Source organism: Balaenoptera borealis (assembly GCF_965194805.1).
Source record: "Balaenoptera borealis genome assembly, chromosome: 14".
In the NCBI taxonomy this organism is placed as follows: Eukaryota; Metazoa; Chordata; class Mammalia; order Artiodactyla; family Balaenopteridae; genus Balaenoptera; species Balaenoptera borealis.
This window is the reverse complement of record NC_138875.1, coordinates 62688870-62713328: the sequence shown is the minus strand read 5'-3', so window position 1 is coordinate 62713328 and position 24459 is coordinate 62688870. Positions and strand designations below refer to the sequence as shown.

Genomic DNA, 24459 nt, shown 5'->3' with positions numbered 1-24459 from the left:
ACTTGCGCGTCTCTTCAGGTCGGCTGTCCTGCGTGGATGTGTCTTCTTGCAGGTAGCGTGCGTTCCCGAGAAAATGTGTGTCCTCTCCCCTTGGTTTGCTGCCTTCTCCCTCCAGGGCCACTTAGACACCCCCCTCTCAGCAGCCCCGAGCACATTGCCTCTGCTGTGACCTCGCTGTCCCTCCCTCAGCACCATGAGCAGGCCTGGCCTGGAACTCAGGTTCGTGGCCCAGGACTCCATGGAGGACAGACCTCCCCCCGCCCACTGCATGCCACGGGTAGCCTTGCCCATCTTTGTGTCCCCAGGGCCAGGCTCAGGCGTTAAGTAAATGAAGAGAAAATGTTTAACTAATTCTTTTTAAAACCCGTTAATAAAGTTTACTTTAAAGGAGTCCTTTGTAAAGGGAATCATCATTTCCTTGATTTCATGTCCTGCCTGCCTCCATGGATAAAAAGTCACATTTTATAGTTCTGTAATTTGCTATACTTGCATACCTGTTCACATCATATTTAGGCATCTCCACGACTTAAGTAATTACAGTGTTTGAGCAAACATAGTATTCTTTTTAAGTTCATCATTGGTTATTAGATTTTTACTTCATTTGTGAAATTTTACAGGAAAGAAAATAAGCAAAATGTAAGTGGGAAGTGTGATATTTGTGTCTCCTTGAATTATTGAAGTAAACCTCAGGCGGTTTATTAGTAGATTCCCAGCTTAAGTCACCCTTTATATACTGTTAGGTCTAAAAAGAAACACTAAAAGTCTTAAAAAGTAAGAGAAGTATTTCAAATTTCACATTCTTACCAAGTTTTTTAAAACAGTATAGTCTCTAATAGTCTTTTCCTTTCTCTTCTCACTAATATAATTACTTTCTCTATGTTTCTCTAATATAATTTCTAATATATTTCTCTATATTTCTCATATAATTTTCTTTCTCTTCTTACTAATATAATGTTACTAATATTCTTACTAATATAATTACTATCATTGTTCACATGTTTAAGAAATATTTAGTATATATCACTAAAATTTGTAGACAGATTTATACCTTGGAATTATTTATGGATATGCAATTTATTTTTCTGAAATTCTGGTCAAATATACTTTCTCTTTTTTGTATCTGAAGGGTGCCATTCTCACCGGTCCTCCAGGCACTGGGAAGACACTGCTGGCGAAGGCCACAGCCGGAGAAGCCAACGTCCCTTTCATCACCGTTAGTGGATCTGAGTTCTTGGAGATGTTTGTCGGTGTGGGTCCAGCTAGAGTAAGTCTCACCTCACACTGTATTAACTCAGCAGGTCAGAAGGTGGGCGCAGGGCCCCCACTGCCGTGGTCTGAGGGCGGGGCGACAGCTGGCTGGGCTCGGGAGGGTCATGCCTCTGCTGTGTGTACACGTCGCTGGGTGTTTGAGTAAGTGTCTGCTGTTACTGCCTGCCTCGGGCGTGAAGGGGGCCCGGGGTGGTTGGACTTATAAACTGAATACAAACTTTACAACTCTACCTGTTACCTTTTAGTAGGACAAAGATATGTAGCGTCAGTTTGTTGGTGTTCGTGCTTCTTACATAACAATAACTGATGAGCTTTTAGAAATAATATTTGCTCACCTTACATAAGTTTCCCACCGTTTGCCATGTGACTTCTTTGCTGCTTGTAACTTTTTAAATTTGTACTGTACAGTGTGTGACACAGGATGGCCTTCCTGGGGGACAGGAAGCTTGATGTCTGTGTTTTATTGGGAGGATAACACTCACTTGTCAAGTGACTCCAGTGCTTACATTTTCATCCAGGTCCGTGACTTATTTGCCCTCGCTCGGAAGAATGCCCCTTGCATCCTCTTCATCGATGAAATAGATGCTGTGGGAAGGAAGAGAGGAAGGGGCAACTTCGGGGGGCAGAGTGAGCAGGAGAATACCCTCAACCAGCTGCTGGTGGAAATGGATGGTGAATATTCAAGTCTTTTGTGTTTTGAACTGCGCTAATTGTTCTTCATGTTTCTAAAATGAGAGTCCTGTGCTGATACAGAGAGCAAAGAGGCTTTGCTAAAATAAACAGCCCTATCGAAAGGCTCTTTTATTCCAGTACAGATAATAGCAAAATAGTCTTGCCTGGCAGCCTGCCGTAACTTAATATTGGTGTTAAGATGGCATTTGTACCTGGTGCCAAATAAGAGAAAAACTGGTGAAATGCTTCACTAAAGAATCATAATCTCATTCTCAAACCATTTATGATTCTGAAGGATCAGGAAAACCCATGCATTAGCAAGTGCGAATTTGGCAGATTTTGAGCGGGTCTGCGTTCCTGGGCCGGGCATGGGAGCCAGACTGAGAAGGTGGGGCTGATCCTCGGCTCTGCGGACCCCCGTGCACAGCAGAGCCCTCCCTGGAGGAACGGGCCAGGCTCCTTCAGTGCTAGGGTCCTGGGGGTGACGGCTCCGTGGCCACGGCATTGCCGTTTGAGAAATGGCCAGTCAGACGAGCAGGCTGAGTCTGCAGAAGAGGTTGGAGGTGGGGTGGTGCCTGCCTTCAGATATGCAGTGAGTGGTCCCTGTGGCCCAGGGAGTTCAGACACTTCCTTTGCAAATTTAACCTTACTGATTTTTTAAAACTTGGTAAAGTTGACAACGTAATCTACGTTTCTAGTTACATAAATTAAAATCTTTGGTAATTTGTCTTTAGTAGTTGATCCTTAAATCTTTAAGTCTTATACTATATATGACTTAATCATTAAGGACAAGATGAATTGTAAGAAAAATCATTAAGTTTGTGACTTAAAAAATCACTAGATAATAAATAGAAAACTAAAGTGGTGTGTCTCGTGCTCATACGTTCTGGACAGGCACGCTGTCACCTTCTTCCTCACGGCGTTTAACAATGGTGATGCCTTTGTTCTATTTCCAGGCTTTAACACAACGACGAACGTGGTCATTTTGGCGGGCACCAACCGACCAGATATCCTGGACCCCGCGCTGATGAGGCCAGGGCGCTTCGACAGGCAGATCTTTATCGGTGAGATGGTTTTCCCTGGATTCAGGCCAGTTCTTGTGAGGAGGGGTACAACTGTTTCACTATGGTTTTTTTTTCCTTAAAAATAATTTTTCAAGGACCGCCGGACATAAAAGGAAGAGCCTCTATTTTCAAAGTTCACCTCCGACCACTGAAACTGGACAGCACCCTGGAAAAGGAGAAGCTGGCAAGAAGACTCGCATCCTTGACCCCGGGGTTTTCAGGTAGGTGAGCACGACCTGCTGTTGTGTCTACAGGATGTGACCCTTCCTTTCTTGTTCCCTCTCTCCCTTCTTCCGAACTTAACATGAAATAGAAGGGACCATCTATCTACAGCCTGAGAAGGTTATATACACGGGCACAGGCACCTTCAATGTCCCAGGGGCCTGACTTTTTAATATTTTTTGTTGAGCACATACATTGTGTTATGGCCTATTTGTGTCCCTATATACTTTCTCTGTAAAGGTAATTTACAGAGACCTAAGGATCTAGAAAGCTGTTGGCAAGCTTCTCATGTTTAACTTTCGTTGTTTAACTGAATGCATTAGGTCATTTTAATGCCTATGTATTTCATTATATTTCAGCAGATTGCCCAATATCCACTTAAGTCACTTTCCCAACAGAGATGGTGGAACTAAGTTGATGGGCATTTTAAAGCGCTGTCTTAGTTTGCTGTCATTGCACAGTCTCTAAAGGTGGAGGGCTGCCTGTGGGCATCTGTCTGCTGCTGATACTTGCAGCGCGCAATTCAGGGGCCAGATTGTGCCAGGCAGGACTGAGCGCTACAGCCTGCTGCTGGTGGACGGTTGGCCCGGGTTCCCTTCTTCACAATGTGTGACCAGTGAGCTCAGGTGTATTTGGTGGGTGAGCCGTTGTGTGTGTCCCTTTCACAGGAGCCGATGTTGCCAACGTCTGCAATGAAGCTGCTTTGATCGCTGCGAGACACCTTTCAGATTCCATAAATCAGAAACACTTCGAACAAGCAATTGAACGAGTAATTGGCGGTAAGGCATCTGGTGGGACCCACGACCAAGGGCGGATGGCGTGAGTTTGAGGCCGGGGCGTGTATCTGCCCAGGCCTGGGGCTCGCCGGCACCCTGTCGGATGGGTCTGAGACGCCACCCTCATGCTGCACGGGCGGCAAGCAGGGAGGTGTCCTCCCCTGAACTATAGCATCATAGCAATTTAGTTTTTCTAAAACACTCACAACCTCCCTGTTTCCAAAAATTTCATCGCATGAGTTAAATGTGCTCTAAGCTAGATATAGGTGATGGATGAACAGCTGTAACAACCGTTTGACTGGGAAATGCTCACCTGTCAAGCAGGGTTGGCCAGTAATGTGTTTTCCTTGCTTTCTAGAGAGCTTATAGTTAATACCGTTAAAAAGATAACTAGCAGTTCGAGAACTTGGGCATTCAGAGGAGGGAACGGTACTGCAGCCAGGCAGGCTCCGCAGAAGAGCGGGGTTTAAACTGGGCTCAGGAGGAGGAGGGGATGTGGTGTGAACGCGGGTGAGCAGAGGAGCAGGTCATGGCCTGTGCCTCAGGGAGGGAGGTGAGTTGCTCAGACTCCAGTTCCCGTGGGAAGGAAGACAAAGTGGAGAGAGGTGTTGAAGCCTAGATTTTAGCAAGCCTTGAGTGTTAAGAGCTTTTTTAATGTTGTTTTGCGGCCAGTATTGTACTAACACGAGTTTTCCTGAGCCACTGAGTAACGGGATAGTCAGTGATAGTTCAGGAAGATGCATCTTTGAAGAAGAGGCGCGTCTGGAGGCAGAGCCCCTACTGGTCCTTTAACGTGCGGTAGCGGACATGAGCGTGGGAGCCCCATGGCCACAGGTGGGAAGGGCGTCCTCGGGGCCGCTGGTTTGGCGGGAAGTGAGCCGGGGCGGGATGTCCCCATGGGGTCCTGTGCACGGCCGTGGTTCCCGTGGTGCGGGATGGGTGAGGGCACGGGCCACGCAGCCGACAGCCGAGGGGGAAACGGCTGTCAGCAGTTTCCGAAGCTTGTTTTGTGCCACAGGCCTGGCAGGCTCATTAGCAGGTGAGACAAGGAGTAGGTGCCACTGCAGGGGGGCCGGGAGGGGCCGGGCGTTGGTTGGTGGGGGGAGTTGTAGCGGGGCCGAGTGAGTGACTGGACCGTTTGAGATTCGTTAGGGAAAAGAAAAAGTCTAAAATGACAGAGTTGTGAGTGGAGTTAAAATACCTCACTGTAAACACAGGAGAAGACTCTGTGTTCTTTTAGGTCAGGGGGAAGCGGGGGAGGGGGGCGTGTTTAGTAGGAAAGTGAGTTTGTGAAAGAGGCCAGGGCGGCGGGTGGGGCAGAGCCCTTGCCCTGAGGGGCACGGGCGTCACGCTCAGCCGCTAGGGCCAGCACGCGCCCTGTGACGGGATCGCGAGCGGAGGAGAGGAAATCCTGTGACAAGCTGGGGGTTCTTGTGTTTTGGGGGCAAGAGAACTGCGTGTCTGTGTCTGGAGCACAGGGCTGTCCACCTGCCCTCTCCCCACCCACTGGCGGCTCTGCGGCGTGTGCTTGTCCTGGGCTGAGTCCTCGGGAACACAGCTTGCCCTCTTTTCTTTTTCAATCTCCCAGACTCCTTAACGTGTTACCAGTTGAGAAATTCTCAGATGAGTACCTGGAACACGAGAAAGCTGGTGTCACGTGTGAGCTTTGTATCAGTACAGACTACAGCCCAGAGGTGCGGGCGAGCTCCGCGTCCGCCTCCATCCAGGCTGGAGCGGGGGTCCTTCAGTTCTGGCAACACGCGGGCTGGCTCGGGGGCACCTTCTCAGGGCTGCACTGCTGGGGGTGCGGGGCTGCTGCCTCGGTCTGTGGCCCTGAGCAGGCATCCCAGGCCCTCTCACGGGCCTGGCTCTCCTCCCACCCTCGTGTGCCTGCCACCTCGGCCGGGTCCTTGTCTCCCCCTACTTGGTGATTCCCAATGCCTAGACTAGGCAGTGAGCTCTTTCCAGATGTCTTCGTTTTCTGTGAATTTTATGTGTCAAATTGACCCTAGTGCTGAATTTTACTTTGCATTTCTGTTTATTTCTCAAAACAAGATATGTGACTCGAGTGGGAGAGCAGGAGAAAGTGGGCCTGGGGTGGGGTAGTGAATGCGTTTTGCGGTGGTTGTATATTTTGAAGTTGATGCTTTGCTTCGTTCTGCCCCTGATTGGGAATCTTCCATGGTCACAGGCAGCTTGGTCTCTGAGTCACGATTTAGATGAGACGCTGTGTGGTATCGTGTAAATCTCCTTTGATGTCGGTGTCACTAAAGCAGTGGGTTTTGTTTTCTGTTCTGCATGTCAGGCTTAGAGAAAAAAACTCAGGTTCTGCAGCCCGAGGAGAAGAAGACGGTGGCATACCACGAGGCTGGCCACGCAGTTGCCGGCTGGTATCTGGAGCACGCGGACCCCCTCCTGAAGGTGAGGCAGTTGGCGTGGAACAGACGGTGGCCACACGGGGCCACGTGGCAGGAACATCTGCTGATGGTGTTGGGGTGAAGGGGTCACACAGATGAGTTATAAAGTTTGGAAAGAAAAGTGTGCAGAAGCTGGAGGGGTTCACTCTGGAAAAGCAGTTGCTACTGTGGGTCAGGCTTGGGCGTCTGGGGCTCTCTTGCCCAGAGGGTTTCCCTGACTCCACAGAGAAAATGAAGGGCAAGCCACACACCTTGGAAATACTTGCAGTACGTGTATATGACAGAGGACGGACGTGTACCTGGAATACATAAAGGACTCTTAAAATTCAGTGGTAGGGAAACAGGCAACCCTGTAAAATAATAGGCAAGATATATGCGCATGTACTTCCCAAGAGAAGGAATAGGAATGGGCGCCAGGCACGTGAAGATACTGGATGCCCTAAGTCACCGGGAGGTGTGGGTGGAACCCTGCCGAAGCTCCACGTGTCCCGAGGTCAGTCCAGTTGGCCCCCATGCCTGCGGACGGGCACCTGACCCGGGGCAGCCACTGTGGAAACCAGTTAGGCAGTTTCTCATAAAGGTGACAAATGCTTCCAATACAACCAAACGGTCCCACTCCTGTGTGTTTACCCAAGAGAAATAAAAACATGTCCATGGAATACTTTTACTGCTTCATCTGTAATAGCAATAAACCGGAAAGAGCCCCCAAAGTCCCTCAAGAAGGAGTGGATGTTTGGTGTGTTTTTACCCAGTGATTGCTCTGCGGCAGTGGAGCCGAGTGCACTGTTAACAGAGCCGGCAGTGGGGGTGGGTCTCGGGGACAGTGACACAGACCAGATGCGGTGAAGTCCATACTGTATGAGGCCATTTACTGCAGTTCTAGAAATTGCAACTCATCTGTGGGGGCGGGGGAGGGGACTTCGGGGAGAAGAGGAAGATGTTTTGTATCTTGGTTGTGGGAGAGGCTGTTTGTCGGAACTCACTGAACTGTAACCTGTAACTGGGCGCATTGATTGTAAAAATTAAAGGAATCTACTCAATTGCAACAAGAGGACTAGAAAACGAAGGCTGCTGGCCCCTCTGTCTGCCTCCTGGAAAGCGGGGTAGGCGGGGCCGGCGGTCAAGTCTGGAGGGGTCGCCACTCAGCAGCAGCCCTGTTGTCACGACTGAACACTTCCAGTTGAGCTTTATAAGAGACAAGAAATACTTTATAGACCTCTCGGGTGAGGTCACCCTAAGAGAAAATGCTCTCCTGGACGGGCCCTCCCACCCAGCTCCTCAAGCCGAGTCTGTGGTGCTTTCCTCGCCAGTGAGTCTCCCTGTGGCTCCACATCAGCCTCCAGTGGCCGCGTCCGTCCTCAGCGCGCCGTGTGTTCTCCTCGTCAGGTGTCCATCATCCCTCGGGGCAAAGGGCTGGGCTACGCGCAGTACTTACCCAAGGAGCAGTACCTCTACACCAAAGAGCAGCTCCTGGACAGGATGTGCATGACTCTGGGCGGCCGCGTGTCAGAGGAGATCTTCTTCGGGAGAATCACAACCGGTGCTCAGGACGACTTGCGAAAAGTGACTCAGAGTGCGTATGCTCAGGTGAGTGTGGGCGGGGTCATCTTGCATCCTCACCTGCACCAACGGCTCTGGAACAGCACTGCTGTTTGACTGGTCTAGGCTTTCCAGGCAAGGGTTACTTCTTAAGAGAAATCCATTTTAAAACGATCAAAACTTAGGAAAAGAAACCCTTGTTTTGAGAGTTCAGTTTTTCAAGTTTATTACTAAGAGTGTATAAAGCACATCAGTAGAGTTTACGTTCAGTTACAAGCCTATGGGATCCCGCATGGACTCCCCGGTGCCTGTCCCTTCTGGTCCTTTCTGCTGGGAGCAGCCATTCCCCTGTTTCCTTTAAGTTTATCCCGGCCGCCTCCATCCCCAGACAAGGTCATTTTGCTGTCGTGGAACTTGATGTCAGTGACTTTCTTTGGGAACTCCTTTTATTCATATGTCAACTCTTCTGGGCCTGTTACTTTCCCATACCTTTCATTTTTCTTGGGACTTCCCTGGTGGTCCAGTGGTTAAGACTCCAAGCTTCCAATGCAGGGGACGTGGGTTATATCCCTGGTCAGGGAACTAAGATCGCATGTGCCGCGCAGCACTGCCAAAAAAAACCCAAAAAAACCAATAATTTTTCTTAGGGCATTTGTTTGTTGGGGTTGTTTGCTCTTGTGTTCTTTCTAGTTTAATCTCCATTTAAAAAAATAATTGTAATGTTTTCTTTTTTTATTTCCTGCGTTCTAGCACCTCATCTAAATTTTCTGATTCTGACTTAATATTATTCTTTCTTATTTTCCTTCACCTTCCTGATTTCGGTTAGCCTTTTCTGAGGTTGTGGGTTACAGTTTTCATCTGTTTTATGGATGTCTCTCCATCCCACTTCCCTTATCTGTGTAGACATTATTCTCCTTACTTTCTTCTCATAACAACTTTGTAAGGGATTTTTCTGTTGCCCACTTTTACATGAAGTTTGTTTTCCTGATCTCTTAGGAAGGAGGTGGATTAAGACAGTTTTTCTAGTTTTACGGTTTTAGAGTTTCCTTTCCTGCTGTTTTCATAAACTTTTAAAAAACGTGACTTCCTACTTTCTGACCTGTTCCTGCTCCCGTCTTTTATCTGCACCTTCTCTTTTCTGGTCAGTTTGGATTTTATTTCCACAGCTTCTTAATGTGGGGTTTTTGTGTGGTTAGTTAGTGTGGGGGTCTCATGGGGTACAGGCCGGGCCCCATGGACTCAGGGAGAATGCAGACGCCCCTTGCAGGTTCCTGGAGCCCGGGCGACGCGGGAGGAGCCTCTGGGTGGCCTGGGTGGTTCCTCCCGTCTGTCGGATGCTCCTTGCCTGTCCTCACCTCCCCTCGTGCAGAGCGATTTCAAGCAGGTCTCGTCACCGTTGGGGTTTGTCCCTGCCCGTTTGCCACCTGCCTTGTAGATGTTGCCTGTGGGTCTCTGGTCTTGTCCTACCAACCTCCATCTACGCAGAACACCCTGGTCTACTTGGCCGACTCAAGGCCGCCGTGTCGTTGTTGCGGGTTAACGAGTAGTACTGCAGTGAGGTGTGTGGATTTCATGTCAGTGGATTTGCTGCCATTTTATAAAAACCTGTGAGCAGAAATGGATGCCCACCACTAGTCACGCATTCTTTTTCAGATTGTTCAGTTCGGCATGAATGAAAAGGTCGGGCAAATCTCCTTTGACCTCCCCCGTCAGGGGGACATGGTGTTGGAAAAGCCTTACAGCGAAGCCACGGCCAGACTGATAGATGACGAAGTACGAATACTTATCAACGATGCTTACAAGAGGACAGTCGCTCTTCTCACAGAAAAGAAAGCAGATGTGGAGAAGGTGGGTGCTGGGTGCACCAATGATTCTCTGCACGGTTTTGCAGAAAGAGTTGAGACTGATGACTTGACTGGTTGGTTGGTTTGTAGACGCCGACATCCCCTGTGCCTGTTAATCCCAGGCTCCTTCCTCCATCCTGATGCTGTGTCTGCTGTCTCTGTGGGGCTGGGGGGATGTGGGAGGAGCAGCAGCGGGCACGATCCCGGCTGCTGGTTCTTAGGAATGTGAGCGCGGGATTAACGAAGTCTGTTCACAACACCAGACACACAGTTGAACCTGCACTCACCCACCAAGTGCTTCCAGATGCAGAGCCCGGTGGCCTGATCGGGATTGACCACTGCTCTTCACCTCCAGAGTAAAGAGGTAGTGGAACGGCAAATGAAAGAATTAGCCAAACTAGATATGTAGGACCTTTGCTTAATTATGACCTTCCGTGAACAAACATTCTTTGTATCTTCCGTTGTTGTGCCTCATTTGATAGCACTTTCAAAAGGGAGGGAGCCTTTCTAATTCAGTCGATTTCTTGCATCCAGTAAACTCTTAATTATTCAGAATCCGTGCAACCAAACGGAGAATTTTGTTTTTTAAATATTCCACACTCTCATGACAAAAGCACAGGTGAAAAGTCTTCTATAAAGGATTGATAGAGAAAAAAGCTATTCTAAGATGATGCTGTCCGATTGGCAGATCTTCAGAGAAGCCCACTGTGAGCTGTGCCCGGCAGAGCCCGAGGTGCCTTTTCACAGAGCACGGGGTAGGTGGGAGGGGGCCTGCAGCAGGGGCTCCGAGGGGAGAGGGTAGAGGGCAGAGAAGGCTGACATCCACCCTGACAGCTCATCAGGCTACAGAGTGAACATGGGGAGGAGAGGAGGACTCGCTGTGTGGGGCCCTAGTGAGCGAGGAGGGGGTGCAGAGGGCAGGACAGGGTGTCTGGGGCCTCCAGAGCTCTGCGGGAAACACAGCTCTGGAGCTAAAGGCACCCTTCATGGAGATCTCATCCGGCCCCTGTGTTTTATAGTCAGGAGTACTGAAAGAATCCGGAGTGGAAATGCTTAAAAACTCATCATTTAAAGGAGAGAGCGGCGGGGATTTCCCTGGTGGGCCAGTGGTTAAGACTCCGCGCTCCCATTGCAGGGGGCCTGGGTTTGATCCCTGATCGGGGAACTAGATCTCGCATGCCGCAACTAAGAGTCCGCACATTACAACTAAGACCCGGCGCAGCCAAAATAAATTAATTAAAAAAAATAAATCTTTAAAAAAAAAATACCAAAACTTAAAAAAAATAAAGGAGAGTGGCAGCAGGGTGCCACCTCCAGGGGGACAGTCAGAGGCCAGTGCAGAGGCAGCCGTGGGTGTGTTTTAACTTCCTGAGATGGTGCCGTGGTGGCAGCAGAAGTAGAAAGGCAGTGGTAACAGTGAGCGGGTCTAACGTGACCCTGTTCCCTGTCCTCCTGACACCGTCCCTCACCTCCCCACTCGTAGCTGGCAGGGGTCCCTTTTTCTGTGGCCGTGTGTCATGTCAGTCTTGTGGTTCAGCCACACAGAGACCAGAACTTCGAGATGCATATTTTCACGTTAATCTCCTGCTTCGTATTGTGTCTCTGCCTCATTTGTCTTTATTTTTGTCAACCACCTTTTAAAATTTCCCTGTTTCCACCCTTTCCCCCACCCCCACCCTCAGTCACTTGCATCACTCTCACACTTCCTTGCAGTATTTCTTTCTGCTCCGTAAGCCAGAGGGAGCTCCTCCCCTCTTTGGAAGCAGGTGGGGCCCAGGGACACTGCGTCTGGCTCTCCTCCCCAAGGATGTCTTTCTGCGGCATCAGGGACAGAGCTCCCCCACTAAGTCCAGGGCACAGTCACGGGCCACGTGGATGCACCACACTGTGCAGCTGCGCCCTTCATGGGGACACGTGTTTTTCCAGGATTTTTGCACATCTTATTCTAAAGTGACATGACCGTGAATATCTCTTTTCAGTGGTCCTAAACCGTTTTTTGGAAGGGGGTTGACTGTAAATAGGAGGTGATGAGATTGGAGAGACGTTGCTGGGTGACTGTTTAACCGCAGGTGTTCGCATTGCAGGTTGCTCTGCTCCTGTTAGAGAAAGAAGTGTTAGACAAGAACGACATGGTGGAACTCCTGGGCCCCAGACCGTTTGCGGAAAAGTCTACGTATGAGGAATTTGTGGAAGGCACCGGCAGCCTGGACGAGGACACCTCACTGCCTGAGGGCCTGAAGGACTGGAACAGGGAGCGTGAGGGCTCAGAGGAGCCCTCGGGCGAGAAGGCCGCCAGCCAGGTCCAGGGCGCTGGCCCCGCGTAGCCCGAGCTGCACCTTCAGAGCCGCGCTCGGCCTCACGACACAGTGGGAAGTGGGGTGCTTCGTCCACGGCCTCAGAAGTCACCCGGGTTGTGGGGGAGGGCACGTGCCCCAGCCTCGGGCTCTCCCGGTCTCTGTCCCCATCGGGTGGGGGCCCTCTCACTGTCACCTGCTCTTCACTCCCGCCTCCCTTCAGAGTCTCCCTCTGTGATGGGCTATGAAATTAGGAATATTTTCATTTGATTTAATATTTTAAAGATGGAATCCGGGTCACAAGTTGCTGTTTTGTGATGGAATGGTTTTCTACAGAGAGCTGTAACATTTAAAAATATGAATGTATTGTGTAAATACAGCTTTATGTCAAAAATAAAGTGTAAACACTGCACTTTTTTCCTCCTGAACATACAGTGTCGCTGATTATGCTTGGGCTACTTCTTCTCAGAAAACGTAACAGGAAGGGATTGAATGACGTCACCGTTAAGGGTCTCAGGTTTGCGGTTCTCTTCAGCTCCCACGAGATGCTCAGGAAGTCTAGATTTGTTCATCCTGGAGGATGAACTCAGGGTGTGAAGTGTGTTGGCCCGAGTGAGTCAGTGAGCCCATGACGGCACATCCTCACTCGGCCAACAACGACCAGGCCTTGGTCCCATGTGTGGGTCTGCAGCGGATGTATAACCACCGCTGGACTGCGGGCTGGCAGGCTGGACTGCCACGGGGCTGGGAAGCCCTGCGCCCTCCGCGAGGTCACTGTTGCTGTTAGAAGGGAGTGATGTGCTGCTGTGGTTCCAGAAAAGCCAGAGTCCACAGTGCCGCAGACCTAGGTCAGAGCTCACCAGAAGGTGGCCCGAAGAAGATGTAGGTCTTCAAATGCCATTATCTGGACTTGGAGGCACCACACATTTCTGCATTTTTAATACTTTTTAGCTGTCTCCTTTAGTGTTATTCCAACTTGCTTGTGTGTTCTTGATGCAGATGTGTCGTGGGACGTGACTTGTCAGGCTTCAGGCACAGAATCGGCTGGCGTCCTGGAGGAGCACTGGACCGATGGGGTGGCAGGTGGCCCAGGTGGCCCCCGCCCCCCTGCCCATCCTGGGACCACTCTTCCACACTCCAGCTCGCCAGGCCACAGAAGCACTAACGGCATCACAGCATCCCGGGAGCTGGGGCTGCAGGGGTACCAATCACAGCCTCCCTTCCCTTCCTCACGGGGTGCTCTGGGCGCTTGTTGAGTAAGGCTGTTACGTGAGGAGGACAGCCCTGCAGGGAGGGGGCCAGCGTGCGCCGCCCCTGCTGAGCCTCCTGGGTGGTGCCAGTCGTGAGTCAGGCCTGATGGCGCTCGGGTGGTGACCCACATCTCCCCTGCGCTGTATGAGGTCCTGCATGGCTGGCGGCCAGTGGGGCCCAGAGTGGCCGCTGTGGCCTCAGTGCGGCACCCGTGCAGCATGAGTGCGTCGGGGCCTGACTCGGGTTTGGCCTCCAGCAGGCGCTCAAGGCACCCGTCTCTCCTCCAAGGCCCGTCAGACCTAGTGAGGGTCCAGCGTAGATGGGGGCGGTGAGAGATTTTCACCATAGTCTCACAAAATGGTTAGATTTTTGCAAAAACGGGATCTCACCTCGGTTCAAGCCATGTTGCGTGTTTTGTGGGTCATTTTGTCCAAGGCGCAGCGGACACAGAATTACAGAGGACCACCATGGGGCAGGGGCTCAGCTCAGCAGTTCCTCAGGGACCCATGAGGGGTGGGGAGGCTGGGCAGGGGGTCCAGCACTAGCATTAAAATGCTTCCACCCGCAGTGACACCCTCGTGTTCCCTGGGCTGAAGCAGCTGGGCTCACAGTGCCCTCCAGGGGGAAGAAGCCAGAACCTGGGAAGCGAGCCCGCTCGCCCCGTGGAGGCTGAGCCTAAAAGGCGTCTTAGGGAGCAGACACCGTGAGGTGGGGGGGCGGGGGATCCTGTGCCCTGTGCAGGGCCTGCCTGCTGGCCCTGCACCCCAGCAGGAAGCACAGCAGCTCCCAGAGCCGCCAGCCGGCACCCCACCCACCTTGAGCTTGTGTGTCCCCAGCTTTGGCTGGAAGCCTGAGGGTCATTTTCTGTGGCTCCTCCAAATCTCAGCCAGGTTGTTAGGGGAGGCTGGGCGGACTAGCCTAGGGCTGGACGCAGGAAAGATTCGTGGGGGTGTAAGTGCTGGGGACGTACAAACGGGGACAAGGGCTTTTATTTGGGGGTGTGCTGCTTTCCATAGGAGCCACCAATTAAAGAATCTCAGGGCTGCCCGAGAGCCTCCAACGGAAGTGAAGCCCCTCCCTGCGTGGAGTGGGCTGTCAGGGCTGCACCCCAGGAAGGGGCGGGTGCTGTCGGGGAAGCAGAGGCGGGAGAGACAGGGACACTTAGGGTTTATTGTGACCAGATTGTTCCCGAGTTCAGAGCTGCACGTCCAGTACGAGGCAGCACCTTGTGGCTCCAGGTGTCATCACAGGATGAAACACACCGTTTCTAACCCCCTAATTCCCAGACATGGTTGAACACTTAAGAGAAGGTGAGGTTTATTTATTTAGCCCTTTATTTATGGCCCATGAGTTCTTTCAAGTCCTCTCTGGTCTGATGTTTGGGTAGGGATGCCAGTCCCCGCTCTTCTGATGTCCTTCATCCCGGATGACGGACAGGACAGTCTCGCTGCCTCTGCGAGGGGCCCGTCCCCACACACTCAGACCAGGGCTCCCCTTGGCGGCCGGGAGACTCACCAGGATTGGAGGAAGGACCTCTGAGCCGCGGCGTCCAAGGCAGGGACGCGCCTCTATTCGTTGACCTCCTCCTCGTCGTCCTCAAAAGCTTCCTCGCCCTCGTCGGCTGTGGCGTCCTGGTACTGCTGGTACTCAGACACCAGGTCGTTCATGTTGCTTTCGGCCTCAGTGAACTCCATCTCGTCCATGCCCTCACCCGTGAACCAGTGCAGGAAGGCCTTGCGCCGGAACATGGCTGAGAACTGCTCCGAGATGCGCTTGAACAGCTCCTGGATGGCCGTGCTGTTGCCGATGAAGGTGGCGGCCATCTTCAGGCCGCGCGGCGGGATGTCGCACACGGCCACCTTCACGTTGTTGGGGATCCACTCCACGAAGTAGCTGCTGTTCTTGTTCTGGATGGCCAGCATCTGCTCATCCACCTCCTTCATGGACATGGGGCCCCGGAACACGGCGGCCACGGTCAGGTAGCGGCCGTGGCGGGGGTCACAGGCCGCCATCATATTCTTGGCATCGAACATCTGCTGGGTGAGCTCGGGCACCGTCAGCGCCCGGTACTGCTGGCTGCCACGGGCGGTGAGCGGGGCAAAGCCGGGCATGAAGAAGTGCAGGCGCGGGAAGGGCACCATGTTCACGGCCAGCTTGCGCAAGTCAGCGTTGAGCTGGCCGGGGAAGCGCAGGGAGGTGGTGACCCCGCTCATGGTGGCCGACACCAGGTGGTTGAGGTCCCCGTAGGTGGGCGTGGTCAGTTTCAGGGTGCGGAAGCAGATGTCGTACAGGGCCTCGTTGTCGATGCAGTAGGTCTCGTCCGTGTTCTCCACCAGCTGGTGCACGGAGAGGGTGGCGTTGTAGGGCTCCACCACCGTGTCCGACACCTTGGGCGAGGGCATCACGCTGAAGGTGTTCATGATGCGGTCGGGGTACTCCTCGCGGATCTTGCTGATGAGGAGAGTGCCCATCCCAGAACCGGTGCCGCCGCCCAGCGAGTGGGTCAGCTGGAAGCCCTGCAGGCAGTCGCAGTGCTCACACTCCTTCCGCACCACATCCAGGACCGAGTCCACCAGCTCGGCGCCCTCCGTGTAGTGGCCTTTGGCCCAGTTGTTCCCGGCACCAGTCTGTCCTGGAGTCAAGCAAGAGAGGGGACACGTTTCAGACAGGGCTATGGGGCGGGGGGAGCTGCGAGGGGCCGTTAGTACGTTTAAAATGTGTTAGGAAACGATTAGATAATAGAGCGAGGGGTGGGCCCCAGTCCCCCAGCACTGCAGGAGCACAGGAGGGCAGGCAGCTGCTTCAGACAAGGGAAATCCACCAGTTTTAAGATGTACGCGTGTTCTGACCTGGTAATTCCATTCTTGTTTTTAAGTAGATAATTCTCCCACAAGGTAAAAGACAGAGAACAGAAAGTATACATTAAAAAACAAATTGCTTTCCCCTCTCCTTTGGGCTCTCTGAATCTTGTACTATGCACAAATACTTTCTTTTCGAAACAGTAATACTTTCTCACGTTAACGGGGCTCCTCGTTCATCATCCAGAATTACGGTTGCAAAAGTTTCTGAGCACCCACTATTTTGCACCTGTAATTAAACACGCAGCACAGGAAGTCATTCCTGCCCTCAAATTGCTTCCAGTCAGTCGTGGTAAGATTAACATATGTGAAAGTCTTTGTATTTTTTCCAAGGAGTTCAAGTAACTAGAAAGAGACCTTCTCATTAGTCTGTTTTGGGGTTTTTGTTTGCTTGTTTTAAGCAACAGTGCATTTTCCCCAACATGCTTATTTCTACTTTACTTTATGGAAAAAATTTTTAATCTGAAAGGTTGGTTGCTCAATTTAAAATCCTAATTTTCAGTTCACTTCGTTATAAAATGGAAGCTCCATCAGCAGACAAAGCATTTTTTCCAAGCTGTATACACAGGCCTGTGTTTGTTTGAATGGATGCACTTGAAAAGATCTGGCAAAGAGGACCGGGAGGAACTTATTTTCATTTTTGCTTTTCTGGACACTGCACATTTCCTGTAATGCAGTGCTCTTCAGACACCACTGCTCTGTAGCCCTGAAAATATTTAAAAACTACATACCCCAACATTAAGCTGACATCTAACGTCTTCATAAATTCAAATAGTTGCAAATGATATTTTAATTTCCGAGGTACTATAAATACTCCCTTTTGAAAACAAACATGTTACATCATTCTATTAAATGTATCCCGCAGAGTCCATGTAAAGATCAGGAATAGGGACTTCCCTGGCGGTCCAGTGGTTAGGGCTTGGCAGATTCACTGCCGTAGCCAGGGTTTGATCCCTGGTCGGGGAACTAAGATCCCACAAGCTGCGTAGCATGGCCAAAAAAAAAAAAAAAAAAAAAACAGGAATAAATCCTAAGTTGAAATTGAATTTTTTAAAAAAATTCCTATGATCACAAGGTGTTTAAAATGTCAATAACTGTATTCTTTTCAATTAGTTCATTTATCCAAGTGTGAACATCAGATATTGCCAGAATGAGACAAGGTTTGGCATCCTTTTTTTTTCTTTTTTTTTTGGCCGCACCACACCACATGTAGGATCTTCCCTGACCGGGGACCGAACCCGTGCCCACTGCAGTGGAAGTGCAGTCTTAACCACTGGACCACCAGGGAAGTACTTGGCATCCATTTTATTCCTTTTTCTTTGTTTTTACATATATAAATACTGAGAAGTCTTGTTCACATAAATATGTAAGTGGAATCAATTGTATTCTAACAATGTCATTGAATTATTTGATCTTCAGAGTAAATGCCAAAAATCAAATAGTGATCTATCATCACAGTGTATTTTTAGGGACTTCCCTGGCTATCCCACATGCCACGTGGCATGGCCAAAAAGAAAAAAAAAGTATTTTTAATCATCTTTCAGCCCAAAACTCAATTTTGTGGAAAGCAGAATTGGAAACACCTGACTTGCATCAATCACACTTTCCTTCTGTTGGTCCAAAAGGCTTTGCACCAAGACTTACCTAATGCTCTTTCATTGAAAGACTCTTTGTGTGGTCCAGTATACTTAGAAAGGGTTGGAAAATTTGAAATCTTAATTCCAACACAACTTTGCAAATATGGTTTTTAACGAAATGTTTTAAATATATTTTTGTCAAAATTTTTAGGTTGCAGATTTAGCTTATTCAGGTTGTAAAAACTACTGGCCACGTAACCTAACTGGCAAAGGCAGCCTTCATTATCAGAGCGATTCTGTAGATTGGACTTACTTTCTGTCAGAAAAACATGACTTTAATTTTCAACTCAAATCAATATGTTAATATGCATTTTAAGGAATATTAGAGAAACCACTGAGAACTGAATTCTAGAGCACACTGTAAGGTAAATTACAAAAAGCAGTAAAATCAAAGTAAATGATGCAGAGATTTAAAGATAAATTAAAAAGACAGGGCTTCCCTGGTGGCGCAGTGGTTGAGAATCTACCTGCCAATGCAGGGGACATGGGTTCGAGCCCTGGTCTGGAAAGATCCCACATGCCGCGGAGCAACTGGGCCCGTGAGCCACAACTACTGAGCCTGCGCGTCTGGAGCCTGTGCTCCGCAACAAGAGAGGCCGCGATAGTGAGAGGCCCGCGCACCGCGATGAAGAGTGGCCCCCGCTCGCGGCAACTAGAGAAAGCCCTCGCACAGAAACGAAGACCCAACACAGCCAAGAATAAATAAATTAATTAATTAATTAAAAAAAAAAAAAAGACAAGGCATTGCCATTTCTCATTAACTGGTAATTAGGCAGTGTAAGGTGCGGCTAAAATGGTCAGCTGTTGAGGAAGCAAGGAAGGCTATTTAAAGACATTGTATTTCTTCAGTTTGGGTATATCAAATTTGGTTTTGAAAAGAATCATGTATTATAAAAAATTTAAAAATAAATCCAGCATCCCCCTTATCAAACTTTCCCTACACGTCGAACAAAAGAGACCACGGTGGTCCCACTGCTGAAGGTGGAGCGGGCAGGGGATTCGGCTGCGTCAGGTGGACTCAGAAAGCAAGAGGAGCAGAGGGGCCAAGGCGCTGCTGGCACATGCTGTGCAGACCTCTCCCCCCTTACGCCAAAGACATTCCCTTGATTTCTGTCTACCCCACTGGTGGTAACAATTCACCACCACCCCCGTGCACCGATGGGGGAAACTGAGCTGTGGCAGTGACACAGCCGGGGCTGCCCCTGGAGACCCGCCTAGCACCACAGCAGAAGGAAGGCTCTGGGCACTTGGGGGCGGGGCCTGCTCTCGGACACCCCTGGATTCTGCAGTTACCCCGGGGGGCGGCCTCACACATGGGGAAGGAGTCTTAGCTCAAATGTCTTTGGATCTTGCACAGCATTTATCAGTGCTAAGCCCTGTGGTATAAAGTGCAAGTCTGTAAAAGAAGAACCACCGAAATTCTGTGATTATTCAGTAAGTTTAAGATGTACTGACTATTAGTGATTCATATCTTATACCAAGGGAATCCCTTCGGAAGCATCTAAAGAAGTCCTACAAATCCATAAGGACAACGACAGCCTTTAGGAAGATGGGCAAAGGATATAAGCACAGATCGCAGGGAGGGAAGTGCAAGTAACAAACCCATGGCATACTCCTCACGAGGGGAATACAAACTAAATAAGGAGATTCTATTACCCTCCATGAAGCTGACAGAGCTCAAAAGCTTGGTAACACCGTGCTGACGGGGGTCTGGGGCAAGGCCCCCCCAACACACACTGGAGCCACTGGGGGCATGAGGAGGACGGGCCTCCACAGGGGGCAAGTCAGCGACAAGGATCCAAGTTGGTCCCATTGACTCAGCGAGTCTACCCAAAACGCGCAGAATGACATGTGGACAGAGATTCACCAGGGAGCAGTTTGTAACAGTGAAAAGGTCAAGAGCTAAATATCTATGAGCAGAGGACTGGTGACGTCAGCGAGGCCATCGAGCCGGGGGCAGAGATGGACAGACTCCAGAGGGGCAGCCTTGAGTCCTGCCACGGCCCCTTGGGGCGTTTCCCGCCCCCAGGAGGTAACTGCATTCTCGCTCACGAACACAGACTCCCTTTACGGTGAAACCTGGCTGGCCGCCTTCTCGTATGAGGCTGGAAAACCATCACATCCTTCCTAGGCCCCCACGACTCTCGCATCTCCCCACCAAGCCAGCACGCGCCGGGCCAGCCTCCCGCCTGGAGCTTGGTGAAGAGCAGATGCACCTTCAGCTGCCCCGAGGGACTAAGAATGATTTCACTAAACAGCGTGGAAACCAATCACCGGAGGGCAGTGGGGACACCGGGCGACAGGCAGCCACAGCCAGTGAAGCCCCTTGGCCTTGACCCTCCCCTCCCTCCAGCTCACATCATCCACTTGGCTTCCTCGGTGTTTACAGCGTGATCAGCCATGAGGTTTTCTCGGCCATCGACAAAAGAAGGAAGCTGGAGGCTTCTGAAAATATTTTGCCACTGTCTCATAGCAACAGACGTTCCCAGTTAAATATTTGGGGGTCAGGAGTTGAACATCTTCTGCAATAGAGGTTGGGACATTAACCAGTGGCTCCAAATTGTAGAACACGAAGCTGCAACAGATCCCAGGGGCCTCAGAGCCCACCCTTGGTTCACCTCCAGCTCACACAGGGTGTGGGGTAAAGCTTAGGGCTACGTGCTCCCAGACTCCCCTCCAGCCCTGAATCCGGAAGAGAAAGTTACACGTACAGAGAGGCCTAAGGTCAACCTTCCTGGTGCTTCGCTTTGTCCCACAAAACTCTCTCCCACTAATAGGCATGACTGCTATGCAACGAGCAGTTTGTTAAGAAAAAACTGGGGTTTTCTAAAGCATATTCATGTTTAAAACTCAAATGCAGAGAACTTCCACTTTTAAAATTAGTTACTTCAAGTCAGTGTTTTTTTTTAAACTATTTCAAACTATATCTGAAAATGGAATGACACTGTTTTTTTTAATTCACCAACTCTGAAGGCAATGGGGGTGAACCATCTCCATTCACAGGCAATTCGGCCTCTTTTATTAACTGGAGAATGACTAAAAAACAATTGTTGAGCCTAACAGCACACCACAGTGCGTTCAGACATTCTGGGTCCTCTCCATGCCCCATGGCAAACATGTTATTTTCTTAGTTAAAAATAGTGTCAACTTTTAAAAATTACTATTAAAGCTATTTCATATCAGTACCATCTTCGTTCCCCTAATTTGGTAGAATATCTCTATTAAGGCTGTGAGCACTGCTGTCTGATACAACTTTCTGCAGTGATGGGACTGTTGTATCTTTGCACTGTCCAATACGGTAGCCACTAGCCACACTTGGCTATTGAGCACTGGGTGTGTCGACTACAACTGAGGAAGTAGACTGATTTTATTTAACTTTAATTAAATTTAAATAGCCACACGTAGCTAGTGGCTACCATATTGGATGGTAGGATCTTGAAGCATCTTTGCTTGAGAACAACTATGAAAAGTCTAGTTCAGCAAAAGGTAAAGAATATAAATGTCCCCATTTGTAGACTATAAAAATACTGCTAATTTAGATTTTTTGATGTAATGAAAGGGGCACCAGAGACCTTCGTCCTGGTCTATTTGAAATATCAAAGGTGACAAAAACCCTTGAACAAATTATCAGAAGCTTCGCCTGTCCCATTGCTTGTGTAGGTTGTCATTGTGATGGGGAAGGGGATGACACCAAGAGGACTCATAAACTTCGTGAACATGTACCCAGCTGAAGGTACCTCGCTGTACCTTTATAACAGGTCACTGCCTGATTCTAATACAAGGGAATCAATTCATGTACCAATAAAATCTTCCAAGATTCTGCCTCCTCTTGTACACTTTGAAGTAACCTTGACTCCCAAAACCATGGCTCCAAGGTGAAAGAGGCTGGTCACACTAACAGTGCCACTTCGTTTAATTTTATATAATTTTCTTGAGGAGTTTGCAGAGGAACAGGCGCTGCCATCATTTTCTGGTGGAGGAAGGGGGAAGGAAGATTTGCCCAAATCCGATAAAACTAATAAATTCATATGGCACCAACCTTCAGAAAGAAAGCAGAACAACTGTCTATAGATGATGGAAGAAGAAATATAAACACACTGAAGTTAAAAGATGAGCAACATAAAAACCAAAGACAAATTATTATTATCATATTAGGATAGTCATTTATAAGAGGGAAAAAGAAGTTAATGTCTAAAAATTTTCAAAATCAACTATCACCAGTAAGCATTTCATTTAGAGAATCAAAGGTTACTTCTCCCCAAGAGGGTACTTTTCTTAAAGAGGCTGCCTATGATGGGGCTGGGGACTGCTGATTTCCATTCTAAGCTTTTCAACACCACGTGATGTTTTTAATCTTGCACCCAAATTAGCTGGATGTTTAAAAAATAAAAAAGAGGAAGAAGAAAGGAGGAAAGACGGAACCTACCGAAGATGAAGTTGTCAGGCCGGAAGAGCTGCCCGAAAGGCCCAGACCGCACGCTGTCCATGGTGCCCGGCTCCAAGTCCACCAGGGCAGCCCTGGGCACATACTTCTGAGCTGGAAGAGAACAGAGCCCACCCACAAGGGTCAGTCTCTGGTTCCTAAGGCAATGGACTGCCCGGGAGCAAGTCCCACCAGCACAGCCACCTGGGATGTACAGAGCGGGCTTTCTTAGAGTCACAGAATCTCAGCCCTGGGGGAGGGGAGCCCCAGAGTACACAGTCCACCGTGGACTTGTCCGGATGAGGAAGCCAGCCCGGCACAGGGCACAGGAAGTTCCTGGAAAAGGCAGGATGAGAAACGAGGTCTCCCGACCTCCTGCCGCCTGTATTTTCCAGTTCTCACCCGTGGGCAGTTCTACTTTTTAGCTCCACAGAAATTGTACTTGCTACAGCGAGTGGCCGATATGCCGGGACACTTTGGCACCTCCCTCCCTCACACACACGTGAACCCACGAGCGAGTCTGAGCACCTGTTCCAGGTGCGTCCACGGCTGTTTCCCGGGAGACTGTCTCATTTATGGACAAGTGTGGCCGTGTGCCATTTCATCTGTAAGCACACGCTCACACCAACTGGGCAAGAAACTGTCCCCATGAGGGTGGGGTCACTAGGACTGCATTGGGAACTGCTCTACAACCCGTCCTGCTACGCACACACCCAGGCTGAAGAAAGAATGTCACCAGGCTAGGCCTGAGGGTGACCAGCAAGTGCCATGTATATTGCCCTCTTCTCAGTTCCATCCAGGAATCTCACCATCCATGTCCTGCTGTTCCAGACCTTTTTAAAACCCAGTAATTTATGTGTCCTGTTCTTCCCAGCTCTCATGTGGACAAGCAGCAGTAACTCCAAAGACAGAGCGTGCTTATCTCTGGGGCCGGGGACACATGTGTATGGAAGGGCAGCTCCTGTCACTTCCTGGGTGTTCCTTCAATGTCTTAGTTTTGTGTTGTCTTGTGAAGGGCATGTATCACTTTTATAATAAACGTTGTTACAAAAATAAAGTATAATGTAACCACCATATAGATGTAGCTACCCAGGACAGGGGTGATACTATTCTCAAACTTGGATAAACCACAACCTGGAATTTTTACTAAACTCCACCAGACAATGACCCTCTCTGTCTGTAGTTGCAGCTTCCAGGGGATGTAAAGTCTTTTTGGAGGTCTGCAAAGGGCCAGAAAAATCATTTGAGGGAGTGTTTTTCAAAGCTTTAACCAAAAACCTTCATTAAGAAATAAAAATTTTAAAGATAAAATAAATTTTAATAAGAGCCGGACATGACCCACTAAGCTGATTTCACAGCAGCAACGGGTCCGCTTCAAGAGCTCAGACCCGCCAGGGAGGACGAGATGCTGTTTGAAATCAACCGACGTCGGATTTCCCGCCCCAGCGGGAGCGAGGGAGGAGTCGGGCGTCCCGCTACATCTGGGAGGATTTTTCCAGAGTGAACCACCCACGCGCCGGGCGGCCCCGCGGGTTGGGGAGGGGGAGCATGGCCGGGGTCCCACAGGGCGATGACGGGGTCCCAGAGAGGGATGGCCGGGGATCGGGGGGAAGGGCGGGGTCGCGCCGCGCCACTCACACGATGACTCATTGTAGTAGACGTTGATCCTCTCCAGTTGGAGCGTCGAGTCACCCACGTAGCCTCCAGCAGGGTCGATGCCATGTTCGTCGCTGATCACTTCCCAAAACTTGCAAAGGGCGGGGCGAAGGACAGACGGTCAGCCCGGGGCCCTGGCACCCGCGGCTCCCCTAGGGCCGGCCCGGCGGGCGGGCGGCGCGCGGGGAGCGGCCGCACAATTCCAGGCGCGCCTGAGCTGCCAGCGGGCGCTCCGGGGCCGCGGGGACGGGGAGCGGGGCCGGGTCCCGCGGTGACGTTCCCCTCGGCCGCACCGGTCCTCCCGCGCTGCCCCGGCCCGAGGGATTAGGGAGGGGCGGGCCGTCCACCCGCAGGGAGCCCGGCCCGGCCCGCGCCCACCTTGGTGCCGATCTGGTTCCCGCACTGGCCCGCTTGGATGTGCACGATCTCCCTCATGGCGCGAGCTCGGCGCTCGCTGCTCGGACAGCGCGGCGACTGCGGGCCCAGCCGCTCCGCGCCCTGGACTCGGCGCCAGCCGCCCCTCCCCGACCCTCCCCC

At 50.5% G+C, this 24459-nt stretch overlaps 2 protein-coding genes across 8 annotated transcripts in view; one reads left to right on the top strand and one right to left on the bottom strand.

Annotated features, from left to right (window-relative positions):
• The window catches only part of AFG3L2 (AFG3 like matrix AAA peptidase subunit 2), a 27342-nt gene extending 14817 nt beyond the window's left edge, over positions 1–12525 (top strand). For 3 of the 5 annotated variants that reach the window (XM_082355674.1, XM_082355673.1, XM_082355675.1), the window contains 9 exons: positions 1127–1264; positions 1788–1941; positions 2898–3005; positions 3101–3226; positions 3896–4006; positions 6309–6424; positions 7807–8007; positions 9613–9807; positions 11888–12525. In XM_082355674.1, the coding sequence (XP_082211800.1) occupies positions 1127–1264; positions 1788–1941; positions 2898–3005; positions 3101–3226; positions 3896–4006; positions 6309–6424; positions 7807–8007; positions 9613–9807; positions 11888–12127 (1389 nt within the window). In that variant the 3' untranslated portion in view covers positions 12128–12525. Of the gene's footprint in view, positions 1–1126; positions 1265–1787; positions 1942–2897; positions 3006–3100; positions 3227–3895; positions 4007–6308; positions 6425–7806; positions 8008–8709; positions 9375–9394; positions 9519–9612; positions 9808–11887 lie in introns of those variants that run through there. The other 2 variants (XM_082355676.1, XM_082355677.1) reach the window with 2 other exon arrangements.
• On the bottom strand, positions 10606–24459 carry TUBB6 (tubulin beta 6 class V). Of its 3 annotated transcripts, XR_014234470.1 has the most exons (5): positions 24301–24459; positions 23905–24013; positions 22270–22380; positions 14864–15980; positions 10606–11899 (listed from the first exon to the last, which is right to left on the bottom strand). XR_014234470.1 is itself a non-coding variant. In XM_082355678.1 (4 exons), exons 1-4 carry the CDS (start codon positions 24355–24357, stop codon positions 14917–14919), a joined length of 1341 nt encoding a protein of 446 aa, XP_082211804.1. In that variant the 5' UTR covers positions 24358–24459; the 3' UTR covers positions 14655–14916. The 3 variants fall into 3 exon arrangements, 2 of the variants coding, with proteins under 2 accessions (XP_082211804.1, XP_082211805.1); XM_082355678.1 differs by lacking the exon at positions 10606–11899 and having other exon boundaries at positions 14655–15980; XM_082355679.1 differs by lacking the exons at positions 10606–11899; positions 22270–22380; positions 23905–24013; positions 24301–24459 and adding an exon at positions 20202–20339 and having other exon boundaries at positions 14655–15980.

What these genes read in the sequence shown, in the direction of transcription:
- TUBB6 (XM_082355678.1), bottom strand. Translation starts at nt 24,357, where the DNA reads ATGAGGGAGATCGTGCACATCCAAGCGGGCCAGTGCGGGAACCAGATC. An exon ending in GGAACCAGATCGGCACCAAG is followed by an intron (nt 24,014 to 24,300) that starts GTGGGCGCGGGC and finishes GCCCTTTGCAAG; the next exon opens with TTTTGGGAAGTGATCAGCGA. An exon ending in GCCTGACAACTTCATCTTCG is followed by an intron (nt 15,981 to 22,269) that starts GTAGGTTCCGTC and finishes GCTTGACTCCAG; the next exon opens with GACAGACTGGTGCCGGGAAC.